This window comes from Hypanus sabinus, chromosome 25 (assembly GCF_030144855.1).
Source record: "Hypanus sabinus isolate sHypSab1 chromosome 25, sHypSab1.hap1, whole genome shotgun sequence".
Taxonomy (NCBI): domain Eukaryota; kingdom Metazoa; phylum Chordata; class Chondrichthyes; order Myliobatiformes; family Dasyatidae; genus Hypanus; species Hypanus sabinus.
The window spans coordinates 39,508,379-39,534,436 of NC_082730.1; the positions used below are offsets into that span (position 1 = coordinate 39,508,379).

Sequence of the window (26,058 nt, forward strand, 5' to 3'; positions counted from 1 at the left end):
TTCTAGGTATTCCTCAAGGGACGAGCATCCTCTAAGCACCTATCCTGTAAATATCCCCAGAATCATATTGGTTTTCATCAGATTGTATCCCATTCCTCTGAACTCCAATAGGGAAGCTCAGGACTTTCACTTTCTCCTCATAGCTCAAGCTTTCACCCCAAGGTACTTCTGAGCAAACCTTCTCTGAACTGCATCCAATGCAAGTATATCGTTTTTTGCACCAGAAGACCAAAGCTATCTGGAGGTGTGGCCTCACCAGTATTTTGTACAGCTGAAGCAATAATGACTCCATCACTATTCACCAGCAGATTAATTCTGAACAGTTCTGTCATGTTTAATACAGTGTGCATCAGAATATGTTCCAGTTTTCAATTTTCACATAGCTTCCTCGTGGCTTTCATGCTTTGATACTGGAATCTATTAAATGAGAAATTCCAGAAATGCAGAAGAACCTCAAGAGACTCATCTACATACTGTAATAAAAAAATGAATAGGCTAATAAACCAGGAATGTTAACACTGCAGACTTCAAAGAGGTACTCAAGTTCCTGATTAGTCCAAGGATAAAGCATTTAAATTCATGTCATTTTTGGTTTAAACATATGATGAAGGCAAAAGTTACTACCAGAATCTGTCCTATAAGCACCATGAGGACAATTTTCTAAAAAGGTGCTGCCATGCTGTCGGTTGCCTTTCCCAAATTACCTGTGTATCAAGGTAGTCCTGCTGTTCACCCTGGACCCAGCTTCCTTCTGATCCCTTGCCTCTGTCGGGCAGGTCTGGCTGGACTGCCACTGCCTGGCAGGGGTTCTGCCCCTACCTATCTGTTACCTCTGTCGGGCAGGTCTGGCTGGACTGCTGCTGCCCAGCGGGGGTTCTGCCCCTACCTATCTGTTACCTCTGTCGGGCTGGTCTGGCCAAATTGCCGCTGGCCGGTGGGGGTTTCTGCCCTTTCCACCTATTGATCCCTAAGGGTTGTGCCCTGCGACTGCCCAGGCCTCTGTGTTTCTGCCTGGGTGGCGGCCCTGCCCGGGATCCATGTGGACCGCCATGAGGGATCCTCCGGCCTCGTCTGAACTCTGGGATCCAGCCCCACCTGCCTTACCCCTCACATGCCATGGCATCCCCATCCTCTCCTACCCCTAGTACTTCAGTGTCTGCGTCCTGCATTTGGGTCCAATCCCACCCCCGCTCATGACAGACTTTGAGGCTTCGGACAGTACCTCACTTTTTTTTAATATACAGTATTCCTGTTTTTGCATATTTTTAATGATCTATTCAATATATGTAATTGATTTACTTGTTTATTTATTATTATGTTTATTTTATTATTATCATTTTATTTTTTCTCTTTCTCTTCTAGATTATGTATTGCATTGAATTGCTGCTGCTAAGTTAAAAAATTTCATGTCACAGGCTGGTGATAATAAACCTGATTCTGATTTTCACTCGAGTGATCATAAAGGGGTTTATTTAATTATGAGATGAATGGACAGGATCTGTATTCAGAATTGCTCCTCAGGGCAGGGGAATCTTGAGCTAGAAGGCACAGGTTTCAGTTAAGAGAGGAGAAACTTAAAGGATAAGATTATTCCTATACTGAGAGTGGTAGCTGCCTGGAATGAGCAGTCCCATGAGGTGTAGAGGCCGATAGTGTACAACATTTAAGGTGCATTTGGACAGGTGCTTAGATAGCAAAGGCAGAGAGAGACACAGGCCTAATGAAGGCAAATTGGATTAGTGCAGGACAGTTAGCATGGATGACATGGGCCAAAGCTGCCCTTTTTTGTACTGTATAATTCAATGCTTCTCAATTTAAGGTACAACTCATAATACTTCAAGTGAGCATATAGAAATGGACTTGTATCAAGCAGTAAAAAAAAGATCCGTACTGTGTGATCCCGCTTGTCCTTGGGATCTTGTCTGTGTGAAAATCATGCCTACTGAGAAATTGGACTGGGCACTTCAGGTGAGCTACCATTGATTGCTGCAAGTTTTGCCAAGTTGCGGAAAAATTGTTCTCAAATGTTGCTTGATGTTGGATCACCTACGCACAGCATTAGTGAAGGGATGATTTCTTTCACTTTGATTTCAGAGAGGAACAGGCAATATCTTGGATATTAGAAGCCTGTATTATTGGCATTTGACATCAATGTCCATAATATATTCCATTTAACAACCTGGGTAATTTATTTAGTTTAATGCAACAAAAGTAATAAAGGATCTTATTAATAATCCTCTAGCCCTAGGGGTAGTGAACGCAATATGATTGAGGCAATTTGATGATGAGCACCTTAAGTCCATGATCAGTATCTTTAATGAGAAGAAATTCAATTATAATGGAATAGAGAGAAATTGTCTAAGGTGCACTGGATAAACAAGCCTCGAGTCAGGTTGATAAATGAATAGTGGCAGATATTCAAGTTGCTGGTTTGTGGTGCTCACCAAGAGTTTATCCTATTCAAAAAGAGGGATTCCACTAGAAAGAAGCACAATGCATGGTTAACAAAGAAGGCAAGGGATAATATTAGAACAGGAAAGAACACAACACAAGAATTGGGCCTTCAACTCATGATATTGTGCCAATCAAACTAAACTAGTGATTATATGTCTAAGTAAACTAATCCCTTATGACTCACAACCTCCATATTTCTCCATCCACTGCACGTTCATATGCCTAAGAGCCTCTTAAACATATCTAACTTACTTGCCCGCATTACCTCCCTTGCAACATTTTCCAGCATCCACCAAACTCTGCTTGAAAAGCTTACCCTGCTCGCCTCCTTTAAACATACTGTATTTCCTCACTTTAAATACACAGCCTCTAGTATTAGACATACCGACCCTGGGAAAAAAGATACTGGTTCTCCACTCTGCCTCCCATAATCTTTTAAACTTCTATCGGGTCCCTGCTCACCTTCTGCCAGTGCATAGAATACAACCCAAGTTTATCCAATCCATAAAATGTTGAATTGAAAAGCAGGGTACACAAAGTGACAAGGGCTCATGGTAGAGCCGAGGACTTGAAGTTGGACATAAGTCTTTTATGAAATGGCACACAGCTAAATGACGAGATCCCTGTTCAAATGGCAACAGGAAATATTCAAGCCTTGCTTCATTGCAAATTTTAGATGGAAAACGTATTTTATTTTCCAGACATCATTTTGTCCTTTTTTTTAAAATCTCATTTTGCATGTTCTTGAAACATTACTGAACATACTTGGGAATGGTCCAATCCAGTTTCGGAACAGCCAACCAGGAATGGCCTCTTTTATTCCCACTGTCTCCTGTCAGTCAGCCAATTTTCTATTCATACTAGTATCTTTCCTCTAGTACCATGGAATTTTATCTTGTTTAGCAGCCTTATGTGCTGCTCCTTGACAAAGGCCTTCTGAAAATCCAAGTAAACAACGTGCACGGACTTTCCTTTGAATTTCATATCTGTTACTTCCTCAAATAATTCCAACAGATTTGTCAGTCAAAATGTCCCCTTCAGGAAACCATGCTAACTGCAGCCTATTTTATCTTGTGCCTCCAATTACCCTGAAACCTCAGCCTTAATAATGATGTCTCTGTTTAGGGAAATATCTCCTTTTTCATTATCCTCTCCAAGTCTCCATTAATTTTAAACATCTCATCTAAATCTCCTACTTGCCTGGACAACATGACCTAATAAACTTAATTCTCTATTCCTGACAACATGCTTGTAAATCTCCTCTTAATCAATTCTTGTACAATTACTTCTTTCATCTAATATGTGAAACATCTTAGGATGAATAAATAACAATGATACATTTATGGATAAATTAGATGTTTGCATTAGTTCAAGGGACAGAGAACATTGGGCTTACATCAAATAAGGTGACAGGAGGAGACTCATTAGGAATGCACTTGCTAGCATAGACAAACTGGAATAAATGGCTTTTTTATGGGCTGTAAAGTTCATGTCACTCTATGAGTGACTCTCTTGCAATTAATAGAAAAGCACACCCAAAATGCTGAAGAAAATTAGCAGGTCAGGCAGAATCTATGGAGGGAAATGAACAGTTGACACTTTAGCCTGAGACCCTTCATCAGGACTCGCAATTAATAACCTAGGCCCTGCAAGCGATGGAAATGTTACTTTTAAACAAATGCTAAGATGCTTTTGTTCTTCCCCTTTTCTGTGCTGTTCCCAGTAAATCACTGCTTTGGGATCATCTGCAAATTTGGTCACTTTGAGTTGATTAGTTCACATTGCTTATGCAAAGCAAAGGCAATGAAGTTCTAGCAACGATCGCTGGAAATCTTCCACAACACTCATTATCATTCTCCAGTCTGACCTTTTATGTTTGTATGCTGTTTTGGAGAGAATATATTAACTGGCTGCATCACAGCCTGGTATGGAAACACCAATGCCCTTGAAAGGAATAGCCTACAGAAAGTAGTGGAAACATCCCAACCCATCATGGGTAAAGCCTTCCACAGCACTGAGCACATCTACATGAAACACTGTTGCAGGAAAGCATTATCACAGAACCCCACCACCCAGGTCATGCTCGCTTCTTGCTGCTGCCATAGGGAAGAAGGAACAGTAGCCTCAGGACTCACATCACCAGTCTCAGGAACAGTTACTACCCATCATCCATCAGCCTTTTGAACCAAAGTGGCAACTTCACCTGCCCCATCATTGAAATGTTCCCAAAACTTATGGACTCACTTTCAAGGACTCTTCATCTCTTGTTCTCGATATTTGTTGCTTATTTATTTATTATTGTTATTTCTTTCTTTTTTAGTTGCACAGTTGTTCCTTTTGCACGTTTACCCAAGTTGGTGCCGCCTTCCATTGATTCTTTTACAGTTTTTACTCTGTTGTGGAGTTATTGAGTATGCTCACAAGAAAATGAATCTCAGGGTTGTATATGGTGACATATGTTCACTTCGACAATAAATTTGCTTTGAACTTTCCCATCTTCATAGCTACTACCATGATATACTATACATTCCCAACAGCTCTGCATCGAATTTTTAGCCTCAGGTGTGGAACTGCATGTACTCAATGTCCACTTTCTTAGGTACAGGAGGTATTCATGGTCTGCATATATGGAAAAGGTTTGGATTGATCACAAACTGACTGATTGTGGAACTGGATAATGAGGTTGATTTTGCTGCAGCATATATTCATGGACTTCTGCTGCTGTGGTCTATCCACTTCAACGTTTTGCATGTTGTGCATCCAGAGGTGCTCTTCTGCACTTCACTTTGGTAATATGTAGTTACTTGAGATACTATTACCTTCCTGTCACTTGAAACAGTCTTGCCATTCTCATCAAGAAGGCCGCAGAACTGCCCCTACCCGGAACTTTTTTAGTTTTTCCTACCATTGTTGTGCATGAAAATCCCAGGAGACTGGCAGTTTCTGAGATACTCAAACAAACCAGTCTTGCACCAACAATCATTCCACGGACAAAGTCACTCAGATCAAATTTCTTTCTCATTCTGATGTTTGGTCTGAACCACTGAGCCTTTTGACCATGTCAGCATGCTTTTTTGCATTGACTTGCTGCAACATGATTGGTTGATTAGATATTTGCATTAATGTACTTAATAACATTGCCACTGAGTATTTACCCTTTCAAGGGGAAAAGGCCTTTCCCTTATTCCCTGTGGAAATTCAGATACATGAACCTGTGAGAGTCTCCCAGATTTCCCTGAAAATGTCAAGGTCTGGCAAGCAAGAATTCAATAAGCCTGTGTAACTTCCCATTTATTTGTTATATAGATATTCTACAATTTTATTCCAGATAACACTCCATTATTTTTTATTCAATGAATAAGGCTAACCTAGCTCCATATGATTAGAAGTAGAAAAATCTCCAGAAAAAGAATGGGCCTGGAAACAACCTGACCAAGGGCGGCATCCTCCACACTTTTCATTAAACTACTTCTTTCACTTCTTTTATGTCTTCTTTCTCTTTCAAATGTACTTCTGCTACTGTTGGAGCCTGTGATTGACATTATGGTGGTGTGTTTTTCAGACTGGTTGAGTGATGTGGCGCTTTGCTGTCTCTGAAGGTGTTTCAAACGAAGAAAGCTGCCTTGAGGCCAAGAAGCCTGGAGACAGGGCACGAGCCTGTGATCGACTCCACTTCTCGCTGTTTCACCAATTAAAGGACTGAAGTCAATTGGAATCATCAAGGCGAATGCAGAAGGCAAGTGAGTGTTCAGAGCCATCTACCAGCTTCTCGCTCGCTACGGCTGGGAGAAGGTGTCTGCGTGTGACAGTCTCTCTCTCCCTCTCACTTGCTGCTCCTGCAGGAGTGTCCTTGCATAAGAATGATCTTCCTCTCCCTCAGTGCTGTCGGGGAATGGCACAGAGTCCTATGTCTGAGGCAAGGTTTAATCGACATTTGTCGATTGGATTTTGTAGTTCACGTTATGACGTGTTTCTGCTTTCTGATCGCTACTTTTTTTGTTGCTGTTTTGGGTGATTTTGCAACGGGGTGGCCTACAGATAACATATCTGAAAATGCCTGGAATCTTTCAATTTTGTGTTTTATAATTTGGAGATATTGCTCTTTTTTTTGCTGCAATTTGTGCAACTTGTTTTCTTTTTTTGCACATGGGGTAGAGTTGATCTTCAGTCTTTAAGTGGGTGCCATGACTTTCTTTGTTCCATGGCTGTCTGTGGGGAAGATAAATCTCGGGGTTGTATACTGCATATATACTTTGATAATATATCTACTTTGAACTTTGAATTTTTGAAGTTTGAAAAACCATTTTCTTGATTCAGTTACACCAACCAGTCAGTCTGTGATTAATCCAAACCTTTTCCACTTACTAGCCCCTGATACACGTCTTCCAAAATTGGAACTGGAATTGGATTATTGTCATATGTATGGAAGCACAGTGAAAAGTTTGTCCTGAACACTCTCTGTATTAAATAAGATTAATACCCAGTGCATTGAGGTAGAACAAGATGTAACAATGTATGTTACCAAAGTGCAAAATCTTCACCCTAAAAAATGTTTACCTTGTAAAATATTATTTGTTCAAAATATTAATTCAGCCAGCAGCTATAGCCTTTTACAAAAGAGTGCTCAGAATTTTCCATTGGTTTTTGAGTGAATAGAGTGTTTCCCAATTTCAGAACTAATTGCTTTTACTTAATGTTCATTTTCAGCTGCGTTCCCACTCACTCTTGCTGACATATATCAAACTTAGCAGAACACAATATCTTAATTGCATGATATAACACTACAATCCCAAAATAACATGCTAACCAACTTATTGCAAAATAACTAGGTTTGATATTAAGCAAATAGCAACCCTCGCACAACTTTTGTTTTTTTATTGTTAGCATGACACTCACCTTCAAACTGCTTGCACTAGGTCTCCTACTATAATAGTCTTCTGTTTGTTTCTCCAGTGTTTTGGTGGGCACCTCCTTCATTTCTGGCTTCTTGTTTTCATTCTCTTGCTCACTCTTACTTCCTCCTTCAAACTCTGACTCAGAGCCGAACTTGGCTAATTTCAAACTTTGCAACATCTCACGCTGGTAGCGCCTTTTATCCTCTTCTCTCCTCTTCAGCATTTCAGCAAATTCAACAGGTTCATCTTCTGCATGTGTAGTTGTCACTTCTTGTTCGTTTAACTCAGAGCTTAATTATGGATAGAAGCAAATGGTTTAAAACAATTCTATTGGTTTAAAGATATTTATGATGTGCTGTAACATACTATGTGAATCAATCCCCGACTTGACCGTAATTCTTTGAGGAATTCATATAGTCAAGAATAAAGTAATTTCCTGTCCCACAGTACCTTGCAATAACCTTGTTCTACAATTGTTCATTGTTTAACTTGTTCTGCAAAATGCCATCTATAGTAATCATTAAATACTAGATTTACTGAGCCGATGCACTAGCTAGAGGGAATATCTTTAAACCCGAGACTAGTGGACAAATTTGCATCTTCATAAAAAAATCTGAAATCTCTGACATTGATGAGAAACATAGCTGTGATATATAAAATTAATAAATGTATGGTTGCATTCCCACTATTCTGCAATGATTAGTGCCTGAGACGTGCAGATCTAGAGTCAGGGAACATTTGGCAGGTTATAACACAAAGTAGGGGTTTGAAAATACATTTCAAAGAGCAAATTCCTCAGTGAGTCCCCCGAAAATATTTAAAAAATTCAGCAGCTGGCACCGCAGATTACTGCTTTATGAATGCAAGGTTCAGAGGGTAGGATTTGAGGCACATGGTTATCAATCAAACCTGTGAAGTGCAAACTGTTGATTGTGTCAGGTGCTGTCATATCAGTTCCACAGAATAGCTGCAACCTTGGTAAATACATACTTCCAATAGGGAGGGGTAAATGCCCAGGCTTTATGTAATTGAGTATGATAATCTCAGCCTAATCCAAAGTTCACATCATCCTTTTAGCAGCTAAGTATAAATTTGGAGATGAGCCAGATTTTTATTTTTACCTTGAGCCGAAGGAGGAACGGTATATTTTAGTGCCTCTGCTTTGGCCTTCAGTCAGTGGGAGGCCATTCTAACAACTCCACTGTGAAGCTAATTAACAAACTGTAGGTACAGCAAAACACGGAACCCATTAAAGATTCAAGTCATTTCCTGCATGTGTAATTTTATTACAAAGATTAAGATAGTCATTTCTGGAGGTTTTGTTAAATTTACACTTCATTTTTTTTTGTGCTACAGTATATTAGATTGGCTTTGGGAGTAGAAGCATTAAAAAAGTTAACATCCAACAAAAAAAACTATAATTAAAAAGATTCTTTAATATTCCTTAAAATCTGAGTTTACCCAACACCTGAAAACTACCTCCAAATCTGGAAAGGTGCTCAAAAACCTCATATGTTACTATTTAGGATACAAAATAAAATGATTTAGTAAGAGCCTTAACTACTTATTCTGATTCAACCATCTTTTGGCATTTTCCACCTTAAGCACAGTGTTAAACCATGTTTCGCTGAGACAGCCTGATGAAGTATTCTTGGGAAATAGGCATTAAAAAACTCCTGCCCTGCAGATACCAGCTAACCTCTTGAGTATTTCCAGTATTTTCTATTTTTATTTCAGACTTGCATAGGATTTTGCTTTTTGAACTAATATCAGACCATTTAGTCTTAAATGATTTTGGCTCCAGAATGATTCCTTCCATACCATTTTTCGTTGCCAATCAACACCTTACAGTTGGTTGTACATTTCTGAACAAAACATTTCACCATCTTTCTGCAATGATTTATGGTTTTTGCTTTCTAATGTATGAATACATTTCTCTTATCCTTAGTAAAACCACTCACTAACTTTCAAAAACTCAATACTCACATTCTAGTTTTTCTATTCCAAAGAAAGCAACTCTGCCTAGAAAGAAGTGATTTTTGAGTGATGTGATTCAATCTCAAAAAAAAGTCAAGATAAAATATTGTGGGCACTAAGTTCTACAGAGACTACCATTTTCCTTCAGGCTTTCCATTTGTCAACCTACCAATGCATGAAGGAGTCAGGATAATCACACTGATGCCAACAGGCATTATATCCTGAATTTTAGTTTGTACATGGGTGGATGGTCACACATGCAGAAGCAGGCCTTCACAATGCTTCTAATATTGCTTCATTATTAGTTAAAGAGTCATTGCTGGGTTTTATAGAGATTTTGCTGTAGCATCATTGATATGCTAAAAGTTACAGGTGTGGGTTGGTTGGTAAATAGGCTGAGCTATTCAGTACAGGAAAATATTAATGAGTGAATCTAATTTCCAGAGTCAAGGTTTTGTGGCTAAGGAGAGAAAACACAGGGGAAAAAGAAATAAAAGGATAGAGAGGCAGTATTCTGCAATTGTACAGTTCAAGAGTGCTTTTTCAGTATAGCTCCAAAAGTACTTTGTGCATCTAGAGATACCAAGACTAGACAAGGCCTGGCCATTTTCTATGGGGAGAACATGGAGACACAATGTTAACTGAAAAGCAAGGAAAGGAAAGAAATACCAGCTACAAAGAACATTAGACAGATAATACAATCTAACAATAGCCATAAGACTATAAGACCATAAGATACAGGAGCAGGAATTAGACAATTTGGCGCATCGAGTCTGCTCCGTCATTTCACCATGGCTGATTCAATTTTCATCTTAGCCCCCCGATCTCCTGCCTTCTTCCTGTATCCCTTCATGCCCTGACCAATCAAGAATCTATCAACCTATATCATAAATATAAAGACTTGGCATCCACAGCTGCTTATGGCAACGAAAACCACAGATTCACCACCCTTTGGCTAAAGAAATTCTTCCACATCTCCATTGTAAAAAGGACACCTCTCTATTCTGAGGCTGTGTCCTCCAGTCTTAGACAGTCCCACCCCATAAGAAACATCCTCTCCACAACCACTCTATGAAACCCTTTTACCATTCAATTGGTTTCAATGAGGTCTCCCTCATTCTTCTGAATTCCTGTGAACACAGGCCCAGGGCCATCAAATGCTCTTCGTATGACAATCCATTCAATCATTTATGTGAATCGCCTTTGAATCCTCTCCAGTTTCAGCTCATCCTTTCTGAGATAAGAGGCCCAAAACTGCTCACAATAATCAAAGTGAGTCCTCACCAGTGCTTTGTAAAGTCTCAACATTACATCCTGGCTTTATATTCTAATTATAATCCTCTAATCCTCTTGAAATGAATACCAACATCACATTTGCCTTTCTCATCATAAACTCAACCTGCAATTTAACCCTTAGGGAATACTGAACAGGGACTCCCAAATCCCTTTATGCCTCATAATTTTGTATTTCCTCCCTATTTAGAAAACAGTCAACCCTTTCATTTTTTCTACCAAAGTGCATGACCATACACTTCACGACACTGTATTCCATCTGACACTTCCTTGCCCATTCTCCCGATCTGTCTCAGTCCTTCTGTGTCCTTGGTCAAAGCCACCAGCCCCTCCAGCTATCTTCGTATCACCTGTGAACTTTGCAACAAAGCCATCAATTCCATCATCCAAATAATTAACACATAACATAAAAAGGATTGGTCTCAAAACAGACTCAGGTGGAACACTACTAGTCACCTGCAGCCAATCAGAAAAGTCTCCCTTTACACCCACTCTTTGCCTCCTGCCAATCGGCCACTGCTTTATCCATGTTCAAATCTTTCCTGTGATATCATGGGCTTGTAGCTTGTTAATCAGCCTCATGTGTGGCACCTTGTAAAAGACCTTCTGCAAATCCAAGTACACAACATCAACAGATTCTCCTTTGTCTATCCTGCTTGTTATTTCTTCAAAGATTCTAACAGATTTGTCAGGCAAGCTTTTCCCTTGAGAAAACCACACTGACGATGATCTAATTTATCATGTGCCTCCCAGTACCCCAAAGCCACATCCTTAGCAATCGACTCCAACATCTTCCTAACCACTGAGATCAGACTTACTGGCCTTTAATTTCCTTTCTTCTGTCTTTCTCCCTTCTGAAGAGTGGAAAGACATTTTCAATTTTCCATTCTTCCAGAACCATTCCAGAATCTAGTGATACTTGAAGGCTCATTATTAATGCCTTCACAGTCTCTTCAGCCTCCTCTTTCAGAACCCGGGGTGTACACCATCTGGTCCAGGTGACTTATCTACCTTCAGACCTTTCAGTTTCCCAAGAAACATCTCTCTGTTAATGGTAGCTCCACACACTTCATGGCCCCTGACAGCAGAAACTTCCACCATACTGTTAATGTCTTACTCAGTGATGACTGATGCAAAATACATATTCAGTTCATCCATTTCCTTGTCCATCATTACTACCTCTCCGGCACTGGTTTCCAGCATTCCTGTGTCCTCTCTCAACTCTTACACCTTATGTATCAGAAGAAATTTTTGGTATCCTCTTTAATATTATTGGCTAGCTTACTTTTGTATTTCATCATTACCTTCTTTATGACTGTTTTTGTTGTCTTCTGTCAGTTTTCAAAAGCTTCCAAATCCTTGAACTTCCCACTAATTTTTGCTCTATTATATGCCCTTATTCCAATGTTGTCAAGCCAAGGAGTGGTAGTGGGGGCAAGTTCCCACTACCTAAAAGTGTTCCTCATGGCATGTGCCTCAAGTAGCTTCTGACAACCAAATCCAACTCCTGGCCTTCTCGTGTGGCTTAGCCTCATAGCCCCGCAGAACCATTTCTACTGACAGAAGAAGGGGCAAAGATGGGTCCTGGTACCTTATAACCAGTGCTTCAGGTAGATGGATCTCGTCAGCCTGGGAAGGTAGTCCATCTAAGAGAGGGAAATCGAGTGAATTTGCAGATGCTGGAAATAAATAAAAACACAAAATGCTGGCAGAACTCAGCAGGCCAGACAGCATCTATGGGAGGAGGTAGTGACGACGTTTCGGGCCAAAACCCTTCATCAGGACTGAAGTAACATGGGATGGTCAAGGGGGGAGGGATAAAGTAGAGAGCTGGGAAGTAATAGGCTGGAGGGAAATGGGCTGGGAGAAGGTGGAGAATTATGGGAAATAAAAGCGAAAGAAAGGTCGGGCTGGGGGGAGATTATAGTGAGGGGGGAAAAAGAGAGAGGAAGAGAACCAGTAAAATAATAGATAGGGATGGGGGTAAGGTGGGGCAGGGGTATCAATGGAGGTCTGTGAGTTGGATGTTCATGCCGGCAGGTAGGAGGCTACCTAGGTGGGAGATAAGGAATTGCTCCATCGACCTCACATGCAGGTCGATGGAGCAATACCTTATCAGACCCGCCGCAGACTGGGAGACCGTTTTGCCGAACACCGGCGCTCAGTCCTGCAGCAGTGGCGGGATCTCCCTGTGGCCACACACTTCAGTTCCACAGACCACTCCCACTCCGACATGTCTGTCCATGGCCTCCTCTACCGTCAAGTTGAGGCCACACACAGGTTGATGGAGCAATACCTTATCTCCTACCTGCCAGCATGAACATTCAACTCACAGACCTCCGTTGATACCCCTGCCCCCCCTTACCCCCATCCCTATCTATTATTTTAGTCTGGTTCTCTTTCTCTCTCTTTTTTCCCCCCTCACTATAATCTCTCCCCCCCCCAGCCCTACCTTTCTTTCTCTTTTATTTCCCATAATTCTCCACCTTCCCCCTAGCCCATTTCCCTTCAGCCTATCACTTCCTAGCTCTCTACTTCATCCCTCCCCCCACTTCTTATCCCCCCTCGACCATCCCATGTTACTTCACTCCTGATGAAGGGTTGCAGCCCGAAACGTCGTCACTACCTCCTCCCATAGATGCTGTCTGGTCTGCTGAGTTCTGCCAGCATTTTGTGTTTTTAAGAGAGGGAAAACTCTGATTTCAAACCTCTGCTGCCTTGTGGCCATACCTACTTAAGGGAAAAGCTTTGGGTGTAAACCCTGAGGACAAATTTGGAGCTGGAGTCCCTAAGGCAGTCCAACATTGCCTTCAACCTCATTCTGGCAACTCCTGTGATGCCACTGGTGCCAAGCTGTATCGGCCCTTGCCCTTCCCTTGGACAACGTCGGTGGCGTGGAGAGGGGAGACTTGCTGCTTGGGCAACTGCAGTCTTCCATACAACCTTTCCCAGGTCTGCGCCCTAGAGTGGACACTCCAGCGACGCCACACCACGGCGGCACTACTGAAGCAAGGCTTTCCAGGTGCAGATCCCTGGTCTCACGAGACTAATGGATGCCATCATCATATGCCCTCTCTTTGGCTTCTATGTTCGCTTTGACCTCTTGTTAGCCACATTTGTGTCATATTGCCTTTAGAATACTTCTTCCTCTTTGGGATGTATATATCCTGTGCCTTCCTAGTTCCCTCCAGAAATTCCAGCCATTGTTGCTCTGCCATCATCCTTGCCAGTGACCTTTTCCAATCAATTCTGGCCAACTCTTCTCTCATGGCTCTGTAATTCCCTTTACTCCTCTGTAATATTGATACATCTGACTTTAGCCTTTCCTGCTCAGATATCAGGGTGAATTCAATCAATTTATGATCACTTTCCTCTGTGGGTTCTTTTACCTTAAGCTCCCTGATCAATTCCAGTTCATTGCAAAACACCCAGTCCAGAATAGCTGATCCCCCTAGTGGGCTCAGCCATCAGCTGCTCTAAAAAGCCATTTGATAAGCATTCTAGAAAACCTCCCTCTTGGAATCCAGCACCAACCTGATTTTCCCAGTCTATCTGCATATCGAAATCCACCCGTGATTATGCCCTTTTGGCATGCATTTTCTATCTCCCATCACAACTTGTAGACCACATCCTTACTACGGCTTGGTGGTCTACTTATAGCTCCCAAAAGGGTATTTTTACCCATACAGTTTGTTAGAAACGTAGAAAACCTGCAGCACAATACAGGCCCTTTGGCCCACAAAGCTGTGCCGAACATGTCTTTACCTTAGAAATTATCTAGGGTTACCTATAGCCCTCTATTTTTCTAAGCTTCATGTACCTATACAGGAGACTCTTAAAAGACCCTATCGTTTCCGCTTCCAGCACCATTGCTGGCAGTCTATTCCACGCACTCACCACTCTCTATGTAAATAACTTATCCCTGGTATCTCCTCTGTACCTGCTTCTAAGTACTTTAAAACTGTGCCCTCTCATGCTAGCTATTTCAGCCCAGGGAAAAAGCCTCTGACTATCCACACGATCAATGCCTCTCATTATCCTGTACACCTCTATCAGGTCGCCTCTCATCCTCCGCTGCTCCAAGGAGAAAAGGCAGAGTTCACTAAACCTATTCTCATAAGGCATGCTCCCCAATCCAGGCAACATCCTTGTAAATTTCCTCTGTACCCTTTCTATGGTTTCCACATCCCTCCTGCAGTGAGGTGAGCAGAACTGAGCACAGTACTCCAAGTGGGGTCTGACCAGGGTCCTATATAGCTGTAACATTACCTCTCAGCTTTTCAACTCAATTCCACGATTAATGAAGGCCAATACACCATATGCCTTCTTAACCACAGAATCAGCCTGCGCAGCTGCTTTGAGTGTCCTATGGACTCGGACCCCAAGATCCCTCTGTTCCTCCACACTGCCAAGAGTCTTACCATTAATACTATATTCTGCCATCATATTTGACCTACCGAAATGATCCACCTTACAATTATCTGGGTTGAACTCTATCTGCCACTTCTCAGCCCAGTTTTGCATCCTATCACTGTCCCTCTGTAGCCTCTGACAAAACCTCCAACCTTTGTGTCATCAGCAAATTTACTAACCCATTCCTCCATTTCCTCATCCAGGTCATCTATAAAAATTACGAAGTGTAGGGGTCCCAGACCACATCCCTGGGGCACACCACTGGTCTATCTATAGCAATTCAACACCTTCTGACACCATGTCATCTTTCTAATGATTTGATTTCATTCGTTACCAACAGAACAACACCACCACCTCTGCCTTCCTGCCTGTCCTTCCAATACAATGTGTATTTTTAGCCATGAAGCTCCCAGCTTTAATTTTTGTTCATCCATGATTTAGCGAGACCTACAAAATCATACATGCCAATCTCTAACTGTGCTACAAGTTTATCAACCTTATTCTGTATACTGTGCACATCAAATATAACACCTTCAGTCCTGTATTCACCCTTTTCAATTTTGTCCACCTTTAACATTGCAACTCATCCTGTTGACTACAATTTTACCCTATCAACAGCCTCTCATTGCTAGGAGTCTCACTACACTGCCTCTATTTGTAAACCAACTACCTCATTTTCAGCACTATCACTCCAGTTCCCATCCCCCTGACAAATTAGTTTAAACCCACCTGAGCATCTCTAGTGAGCCTGCCCACAAGGATATTGGACTCACTTGGGTCCTAACTCAACCTAACTGAATTGGTGCCATCAGAGTACTTTTTTTTCTGGATTGAGAGATTGAACAAGGCATGAAGATATCACAAAAAAATCGGCCAGAGATCAGGGAGATCACAAACCATGAAGTAATCAAGGAGGATTGGGCTGGGTATGCCTCCATCCATTTATGGCTGTGTCCCTTTATAGCAGGGGTTCCAAGTCAATTTTATGCCATGGAGCCCTACCATTAATTGAGGGGTCCATGGAACACAGGTTGAGAAGCCCTGCTCTATGGGGTGCTTTACTTGTTCTAATGTAAAAGAATCTTTCTTGAATGCCTGCACAAGGAGTTTTCCAAGTTGATTAGGAATAAGATCAAGAAACCAATGCCAACCAATCTTCACATTTGTTATGTGTGGCTTTGCTGTTATTATATTACAGTTACAGCAAATGTCATTTCTTTAGGAACCCATAAACATGTCAAACCCCTAATCCTTTGGATAATGTGATACTCGGTAATAGCTAAGCTTGTACAGTTGATAGCAGACCCCAGGATTTTAATTGAAACTGGGAAACCCTCTGGTAGGTCTTCTTCAGATAGTGTCATTAACAATCATGAGGGATCACCCTTGAGTCTGAAATGCACTCCTACCAAACTCTAAACCCTGACTTCCAACCAGCTTTCCCTTCATCAATGACAACTACCAGTCCTCAGCCTGAAATGCCCTGCACCCACTCCCCACCAAATGCCAAATGACCCCTCTAAGCACAGCCCCTAATAGATCTTCTAATAGGATACTCCCATCCCTCTCCATTCACAGTCCTCCGACTCCTGTGACAACTTTCCCTTCCCTTTCCAAGTGCCACTGATTTGATTACATTCATATACTTTGTCATCTTGGGTGGCGGATTGAAGATGCATCTTAATCTAAGGAGGTGTAAGGTGCTCCTTCCCTCCGCTAGACTATAGGTCACCCTTGGGTAAGGTGTAGCACCTGCCTAGCCCCCTCCTCCCCCAACTGGCATCACGTGAAGCCATGAAAGCAGATGGTGGATGGTTGAATGAGTAGCTGGGGCATATTACAGTTCCTGGTTATACAACTACTGAGGCCAGGCAGACAGTCTCTGAGTGTATAGATAATGGCTAGGGACTGGATGTCTTGTAAAGATACTGCTCAGAAGAAGGCAATGGCAAACCAATTCTGTGGGAAAATATACCAAGAACAATCATGGTCATAAAGACAATGATTGCCCATGTAGTACAACACGGCGCATAAGGTTGATGCTGCTGAAGACATTGTTATCATGAAGCACATAAAGGAAAAGCCTTTCAAAGTACAAGAGCATTTCAACAGAGCGCAGAACCTTGGCCCTCAACCACTGCCAAATATTGGTGTGTCATTTCTTTGGTCAAAACTTTCATTGGCTTGTTACACACTGTCTTACTAACTCACTTAAACTGGCATCGATTTCTTGGTAGAGTATGTTTCAGTCATAAAGCTTTTTAACCCCTGGCATCCTGAATAAATCTCTCCTCCATGGCATTGCAATCAATCCTAATGTAAGCTGTGTGTGCACATTTATTTTTAACCTGCTGGTCAAATAAAGAAAAAATTGTGGGGAGATATCACTGACAGAACGTGCACTTTCTATAAATCCAATAACAATTGAATTGTTCTGTATATTATTTGTCATTATGAGAGCCTTGCTGCTGGGCCAAAGTTTATTGCTCTTCCTAATTGTCCCTTAACTGACAGATCCATCAAGTTATTTTAAGGAACAATTATGAGTCAGCAACTACAATCACATACAGGCCAAACTGGGTATTGGATTGCTGATTCCTTCCTTGAAAGCTAATATGATCCAATTGGATTTTTTATGAAAAAAATCAATATCAGCTTTTTATTCTGGACTTGCTTAATCACCTGAATTAAAATTTTCCATTTATTACATTAGGATTTGAACTTACGGCTTCCAACCAGTAGGTCTGTCTTCTAGTTACTAGTCAAACAATGTTTTCCTTTTGTTTCATTTCTGCAATAGCACCCTTGTTCAATGTTGCTTTTTTATTATGCCTTCATTCCCCCTGAAGAATTTACTGACAAGAACTTTTTTTTCCCCGATAATATTATATCTTGATTTGGTTTCTCCTTTACCTTTCCTTCTTCTACATCTTATTTTCAAAAACCCCTTCCCCCATTCCTGTTTTTCCTTCACAGTCCTCCACACCATTCCATTAAACCAACTGTGCTACCCCACGGCAAGTCTGATTGTTTGTTTTGGATGTGGCCATTGGTGTTAACTTCCATCTGGTGACGTAGAATAAGCCAGAAATTCTTAGTGTTCAGAATGAAAGGCAACTATACTGAAACATGAGGTTGTGGGAGTGGTTGCTAGGGAATATATTATTTTCCTTTCTGAGAAATTTGAATAGCACTAGTGGGCAATTTCGAACTAAGATGATAAGCAATTTCTTCTCCCCATATGTTGCAGTCTCGGGTATCTCTAGATGGTGGGCTATGAATGTGTAACTGCTAAAGACCATTCAGAACCAAAAGCAAGACAATTGTTTTTGTCTCTCAAGAGGAAATAACACCATAAGTCAGAGAGTTGTTTTGTTACTTCTTTCCTCTCGCTGTGAAATGGAGACATCTCTTTTTCCATTATTAGGGAGAGAGAGAGCCTGTGGTATGTCGAATTACCGTGTGAACGAGTAGTCTTTGGGTCCTGCAAGTCTGTGTTTGTATTGATGCTTTGCTGCATGCTTGAGTGCTCGGTGGAGGGTGCTGATGCTTTTTTGCTGGTGGGGGGGGGGGTCATTGCTTTGCTACTACTTATGCGGGGGGGAGCTGCGGGGGCTTTGGGGTTCTGAAATTTAACTGTCATTCATTCTTTTGGATGCTCCTCTGTTTTCGTGGATGCTTGCAAAGAAAACTATTTCAGGGTGTATATTGTATACATTTCTCTGACATTAAAAGTACCTATTGAAATCTGCTGAACTGTGTTGGAAAGTGACTTTTGATTGTCTCTATTTTATTAAATGCTGGATTAGTTATTTGTTAATTACCACCTTTTTGACAATAGACTACTCCCCAGTCTATTGGAGACTACTCTTTTAGAGAACAGATATAATTACAATATTTGTACCTGTTTTCAGATGTATATTGCTCTTCAGGAATACCTTCATTATCTGTTAATGAACTGTTCATTCGAGTTCGGCGCCGACGAGCCTTCTCAAATTCTTCATCATCCTCCATTGATCTTTGCCTTGCCAGACTAGAAAACATGCAATAACCATTTTATCTAATTAAGCCTTTGGAGTGAGGAGGCACTTTAAAATCAGTTGAGCACTTTGCCTTATGGATGAAAGTTCTAAGCCAGTCAGAATAGCGGAGAAACTCATCAATCTATATCAGGGCATGACGCATCTTTGAGAAGCGTTCATCCACGTTCCACTAGGAGCAGAAAAATAAACTATCACTCACACACACTTTATGAAAATCTTAAATTATTTGAATTTTTTTCAAAACTGTTGACAACTCACTAATGCTGAATCGCAATACCAGCAGCTTCTTTTATTTAATTCCTCACAGTACTTTTTAGAATACATGTTTAGAATAGTTTGATTCATGCAATTGAAGTCAACTCCTTTCAATTAACAGAAACAAAAACTGAAGATACTGAAACACCCAGCAAGTTAGTCAGGATCCAGCTATGCAGATGCTACCTGCCCTGCTTCGTGTTTTAGTATTTTCTCTTTTCAGTTCACATTTCCTGCACCTTCCTGATAACTCCACTGACAGCAAATCCAAACCAGTTCTATGACTGATGTTGCTTCTGTGAATGAGGTTACTGCAGAGCCATTGTAACCCCAGTATATAGCTCTTTATTCATCACAACAAATACGCATCATTGTGGAAACACTCTCAGTAGAGGCTCACAAACCCCTACTTTGTTTACCTTCTCCAAATCTACAGTCTTCAAGGTTTCAGAGTCAGAATCAGGTTTAATATCATCAGCATATATTGTGAAATTTGTTGTTATGCAGCAGCAGTACTTCACAATAGATAATAATAAAAGCAGTAAGTTATAGTAAGTATATCATACCTATATATCTATATATACGTGTGTGTGTCCATCACTCTCTCTCTCTCTCTCTCTCTCTCTCTCTCTCTGTATCTCTCTCTATGCAAAATTAAATAAACAGTGCAAAGAGAGAAAAAGAAAGTTATGAGGTAGTGTTCATGAGTTCAATGTCCATTCAGAAAACTGATGGTAGAGGGGAAGAAGCTATTCCTGAATCATTGAGTGTGTGCCTTCAGGCTCCTGTACCTTCTTCCTAATGGTAGCAATGAGAAGAGGGCATTTTCTGGGTGCTGGGGCTCCTTAATGATAGATGCCACATTTTTGCAGCATCTCTACTTAAAGATGTCCTAGATGCTGGGGAGGCTAGAGCCCATGATGGAGATGGCTGAGTTTGCAACCTTCTGCAGCATATTTCGATCCTGTGCAGTGCCCTCCCCCTTACCAGAAAATGATGCAGCCAGTTCAAATGCTCTCCATGGTATATCTGTAGGAATTTGCAAGTGCCTTTTATGGCATGCAATATTTCCTCAAACTCCTAATGAAACATAGCCACTGCCATGCCTTCTTTGTCACCCCAGCATAGATCCTCAGGGATGTTGACACCCAGGAGCCTGAAATTGCTCATCCTTTCCACTTCTGATCTCTGGAAGAGGACTGGTGTGCTTGCACTCATTTTACCCTTTCTAAAGTCAACAATCAACTCTTTGGTTTAACTGAAGTTGAGTGCAAGGTTGTTGCTGTGACACAACTCAAACAGCTGAACTATCTTAGTCCTGTATGCTTTCTCATCACCACTCCAATTTTATTCTCTCAGTTACCTCGATTTCAATCCATTCACTATTGATGGTGCTTGCATCATCTGCCAAAACCCCATGCAGTAAATCTCCATGTAAATCTCTCTGCTTCTCTTTCCTTCTTTATGATGCTTCCTCTAAATTACCACTTTTTGGTGCCAATTGTGCTTATGTAGCTTTGGAAACTCTGTTTAAAATGGTTCCTGTTAAACACTTGGGTTTTTTAAAAACCACATTAGGAGTGCAATGTAAGCATGTTATTGTGCTAACATTTTAAACTATGTAACATAGAACTGTTAAAAACACCCAGATTTGGCAAATGCAGTGCAAGGTGTGGTTATGAGTCATTGAAAACCGGTTTAATCCCACTCCTCCGTGCTTTCTAGCGAAGACAATACAAGTGTTGTTTCCATTTCTGGTCAAGGAAGAAAAAAAATATCTAAAGCTCCTATATTTGATCAACATTCTACAATTAATACTTCAGAATGTTAGCCTAGAGATTCCATTGAGGGATATCTTAGAAGTACAACAATCCCTTCCCTATAGGTCAGAAAAATTGCTAACATTCAATTAATAAATTCACTTGATTTACTTTGCAGATTGTTGATTTACATGGGACTGTAGAAACCCACAGAGGGAAAACCAGCAAGTGTTTATCTGTCAAAAGAGTCTGTAGCTCAATATTAAAATTAATATTGTGTTGGCGCATGGCCAAGTGGTTAAGGTGTTGGTCCAGTGATCTGAAGGTCGCTAGTTCGAGCTTCAACTAAGGCAGCATGTTGTGTCCTTGAGCAAGGCACTTAACCACACATTGCTCTGCGATAACACCAGTGCCAAGCTGTATCGGCCCTTGCCCTTCCCTTGGACAACATCGGTGGCGTGGAGAGGGGAGACTTGCAGCTTGGGCAACTGCCGGTCTTCCATACAACCCTGCCCAGGCCTGCGCCCTGGAAACTTTCCAAGGTGCAAATCCGTGGTCTCTCAAGAGTAATGGATGTCCATATATGTAATTAATACAAGAAACTTTACCAAATGGTAAAATGCAGTTTGATAGTGGAAAAGATAAAACATCAACATCATATCTAATCTTACATGGATGTACAACTTCATTCAATTTGAACAAACTTGAACATAATTTACACCATTTAAGCTCCCCCTATCTTCCTTATAAATGTTCTCCCTTGTTCTATAGCATCAGGTTTGTTTCAAAATATGCATTGCAAAAGATTGATCTTGTCGGTTTTCATCAATTTAAGTCTAGTGTTTTAACTTCCACAGGTAGATTTGAACGAGAAGTGTCAGAAGTGGTTTGCATGTGTTGAGAGGCTGGTCACTGGTAGAAACAACACCTGTCTCAGGAAGGACCTGGGCCCACTGCAATTTGCCTATCGCCACAATAAGTCTACAGCAGACGTGATCTCAATGGCTCTCCACGCAGCCTCGGATCACCTGGGCAAAGCAAATACCTATGCTAGGATGACAATAGCTCAGCATTTGACACCATCATTCCTGCAGTCCTGATCAGGACTGCTGCAGGACCTCTGTACCTCCTTCTACAACTGGATCCTTGGTTTCCTAACCAAAATACTGAATCTGTGCAGATTGGAAATAACATCTGTACCTCACTGACAATCAACACTGGTGCACCACAGGGATGTGTACTTAGCTCACTGCTCTATGCTCTCTACCGCCATGACTGTGTGGCGAGGCATAATTCAAATACCATCATTAAATTCGCTGACAATATTGTTGGCAGAATGTCTGATGCTGACGAAAGGGCGTACAGGATGAGATATACCAGTTAGTTGAATGGTGTCGCAGCAATAACCCTGCACTCAACATCAGCAAAGCCAAAGAGCTGATTGTGGACTTCAGGAAGGGTAAAATGAAGGAACACAAACCAATCCTCATAGAGGGATCAGAAGTGGCGAGAGTGAGCAATTGCAAGTTCCTGGGTGTCAATATCTCGGAGGACCTAATGTGGTTGTAACATTTTGATGCAGCTATAAAGAAGCCAAGACAGTGGCTATATTTCATTGGGAGTTTGAGGAGATTTGGTTGTCAACTAAAACAGTTCTACAGATGTACTGTGGAGAGCAGTCTGGGCGGCTGCATCACCATCTGGTATTGGGGGATGGTTTGACTGCACCAGATCGAAATAAGTTACAAAAACTTGTAAAATTAGTCTGTCTGCTATGGGTACCAACCTCCGTGGTATCCAAGACGTCTTCAAGGAGCAGTGACTTAGGAAGGCTGCATCTGTTATTAAGGATCCCCACCTCCCAGGACATGCCCTCTTAAACTTATCATCAGGAAGGAAGAACAGAAGCCTAACGGCGCACACTCAGCAATTCAGGGACAGCCTTCTGCCATCCGAGTTTTAAATGGACATTGAACATATGAACATTAACCTCACTACTTTGATTTTAAATTTCTGTTTTTGCGTTACTTATTTTAACAACCTTTTATTATGCGTACATATATACACAGTTACTGTAATTCAGTTTTTACTCTGTTTATCATGTATTGCAATTTAATGCAGCTGCGAAGTTAACAAGTTTCACAGCATATGTCAGTGATAGTAAATCTTATTCTGATAAGTGGTTTGAGCTCTTTGCAAGGACACAAATCCAACTCTTCCTTGTAGCACTCTAACTACAGTGGATTTGGAATGCATTGGGACCTGTACATCTTGGCCCAGTTAAGTGTCTGCCCCAACTCACTGAACTTGCATGAAAATAACTAAAAAGGTATAAAATAAACAAACTGAATAACTATTTATGCATCTAAATAAAATACAGAAAAAACCAGAACACTACCAATAGTCCTACAATACTATAAAACTGTGTATTAGTTCCTAATAGTTATCAGCAGAGGAATAAATCCAGTGTACTCAGTAAACACAATCCATGCAGACACCTAGCATGGATAATGGACTGTTATCGACAATTACATCCTCCAACACTTCATTGTCACTGTAACATTCAAAATGATTGTCAACAGATATCTTCAATTCATAGCTGCTAGCTTATTGAAGTAGTACAATCATTTGATTATCATTCCCGGCTGCTTCTGGCATCCTCAAGCCTGACAGCGAGCAAAACAGTTCTGAATTGTCTTACTGTTTCTTTCTCACCAACTATCAGTGACAAAATCACCGCTCTTTGAACACAAACACATGCAACTGATGCTATTTAAAAATTGTTCACTCGAAGCACGGTGTAGTAGCTAAAGGCCAGATGATGTGCATGTGACTGATGCTAGTTAGAAAATGTTCGGCAACAGTCTACTGCTCTAATTAAGTGGCATATTGTCCCAAGTAAACAAAGTGAATCTCAGCTATTTTCTTGACCCGTTTTTGCTCTTTAATAGCTGTCCCATATAAGTGGCTGCCCAGATCAACCAATGGCCCAATTAACAGGAATCCACTCTATCTGAATGTATTTGTACATCAGCAACAAGCACAACTTCACAAATGTAACATTGTGACTTGAGGAAACTACTGTTCAATCAGGTTTGAGAAGTAAATCTTGATTGTGAGGTTCACCTTATCACATTTAAAATCTAGGAACTAAACCAACCATAACAAGCAGTATTACCAGAGAATGTTGCTATGGAAATAAATTGCTCTAGGGGGTTACATAAGCATGTACTTGTTCAGCATTTTTTTCTTTTGTATATTTGTTGTTGAACTAGTGTATGTGTTCTATTTAACTGCTGCAGTGACCTGTGATATTTCATTGTGGCTTGAAAAGTTGAACTGGGGGCATTTTCCTATGGGTGGAGCAAATGTTTCCATTAAAATATTCTTTTTATTTTCTTGTGAAGTTGTGCTTGCTGCAAAGTTACAAGTGGTTCACATTCAAGTGCAGTGGAATCCAGTTAATTGGATATTTTTAATATTTCTTGTTAACTGATATTTCTCCCACATCTATTCTCCTAACTACAACCTCAAAACATTCCAACTGTTGGTGAAATGCTTTATAAATCCTTGCGGAACCGGCTCAGCATCAATAATTTTTAAGTGCCCTGCTATTATGGTTTCATTATGCCCTTCATTATGGTTTCCAATATTTTCAGTTCTAGTTATTTGAGGCTATTTGGTTTCTTTCTCCCTCCTACCATTAGTTACTCTTCCTACGCTCCAATCTGTATAATTTCAGAGCATACAGAAATTTGAAAGATAAAATGAAGTTGTTATCTATCTTTCTAAGTAAAGTTCTCCAACAAAGAATGGCTTCATACATAAAATCAAGAAGAATATAGAAAAGCATAAAAATTGAGTTTTAAAAATTTTGGTAAAATGGCAAACACAATAGTTATTCACCACGTTGTGAGTGGTCAGAAATAGAACATAGAACATTGAAAACCTACAGCACAACACAGGCCCTTTGGCCCACAAAGCTGTGCCAAACATGTCTTTACCCTACAACTACCTAGGCTTACCCATATGTTGTGTAATGCTTGGTATGTATTGTTTTAATTAATTAAGTGTCCTTTTTTACTGTGACCTTTTATTTCTCTTGCTACCAAATTCTTTTAAGAAAGAAGATTATTTCGTGATATAAAGAAAACACAACTAAAAATAGAGACGAGCACTGACTTGTGGATGTTTGGAGAACGGGAATTTGCCCCTATTCTCAAATAAATACCCAAAGATTTGAGGTATGTATTGGATAAAATTCAATCTTACCCAGTTTATGAGAAGAAAGTAAATAAGCATAAAGTCTTTTATCAGCTTGAGTTTTTTGATGCATGCTCAGGTGACGGTGATTCGCCTTGCAGAAAATTGTGATATGGAGCATTTTCCAGGAATACACCCTCCCCATAATGCAGGGTTTGCATGTAATTCGTTCTCTTTGACTCACTTTGCAACCCTATTAAAAATGGTGGAACTGGATGTTCTTGGCATTATATACAGACAATGACATAAGAAGTGCTCTCGATGTAGATCGAGTTAACTTGAAGTAGATGCAGTCCTTTATTGGTTAAGTCTTGCCTGACATAACCTCACTGTAATAGCAGAGAGATCCCAGAGCAATTATGCAAATATAGCACCCTCTGTGGTGATGGTAGATATGTGATGTTACTTCTAATGTAGTGAGCTAGATTTCACTTGTTTAAAATGCAAATTGATACATTTTATGACCAGTTGGGAATATAGTTATTTTAAATGCTGCAGAATATCAGTAGCTTGTAAATCAAGAGCTGCTTTGCAGATCAAGTAATATCAGCAGGAAATGACTGTATTGTTCTCTGTCACTCCTGATGTTTTGAAGTGTAAGGTCTGAATTGTAATGAGCTGGTGCCTGTATGGATGGTTTAGATTATAGATAATTATCAAAGTTGGAATTAGTCAACAATGAAAGGAATTCATGCAGCTGGAGAA

At 40.7% G+C, this 26,058-nt stretch overlaps 1 protein-coding gene across 4 annotated transcripts in view; it reads right to left on the reverse strand.

The window, feature by feature from the left end:
- lad1 (ladinin) overlaps positions 1-26,058 on the reverse strand; it is a 166,476-nt gene that overhangs the window by 57,422 nt on the left and 82,996 nt on the right. For all 4 annotated transcript variants that reach the window (XM_059950479.1, XM_059950478.1, XM_059950480.1 and 1 more), the window contains exons 2-3: positions 18,937-19,065; positions 7,351-7,639 (exon numbers count right to left, since the gene is read on the reverse strand). In XM_059950479.1, coding sequence (XP_059806462.1) covers positions 7,351-7,639; positions 18,937-19,065 — 418 coding nt within the window. The remainder of the gene's footprint in view (positions 1-7,350; positions 7,640-18,936; positions 19,066-26,058) is intronic.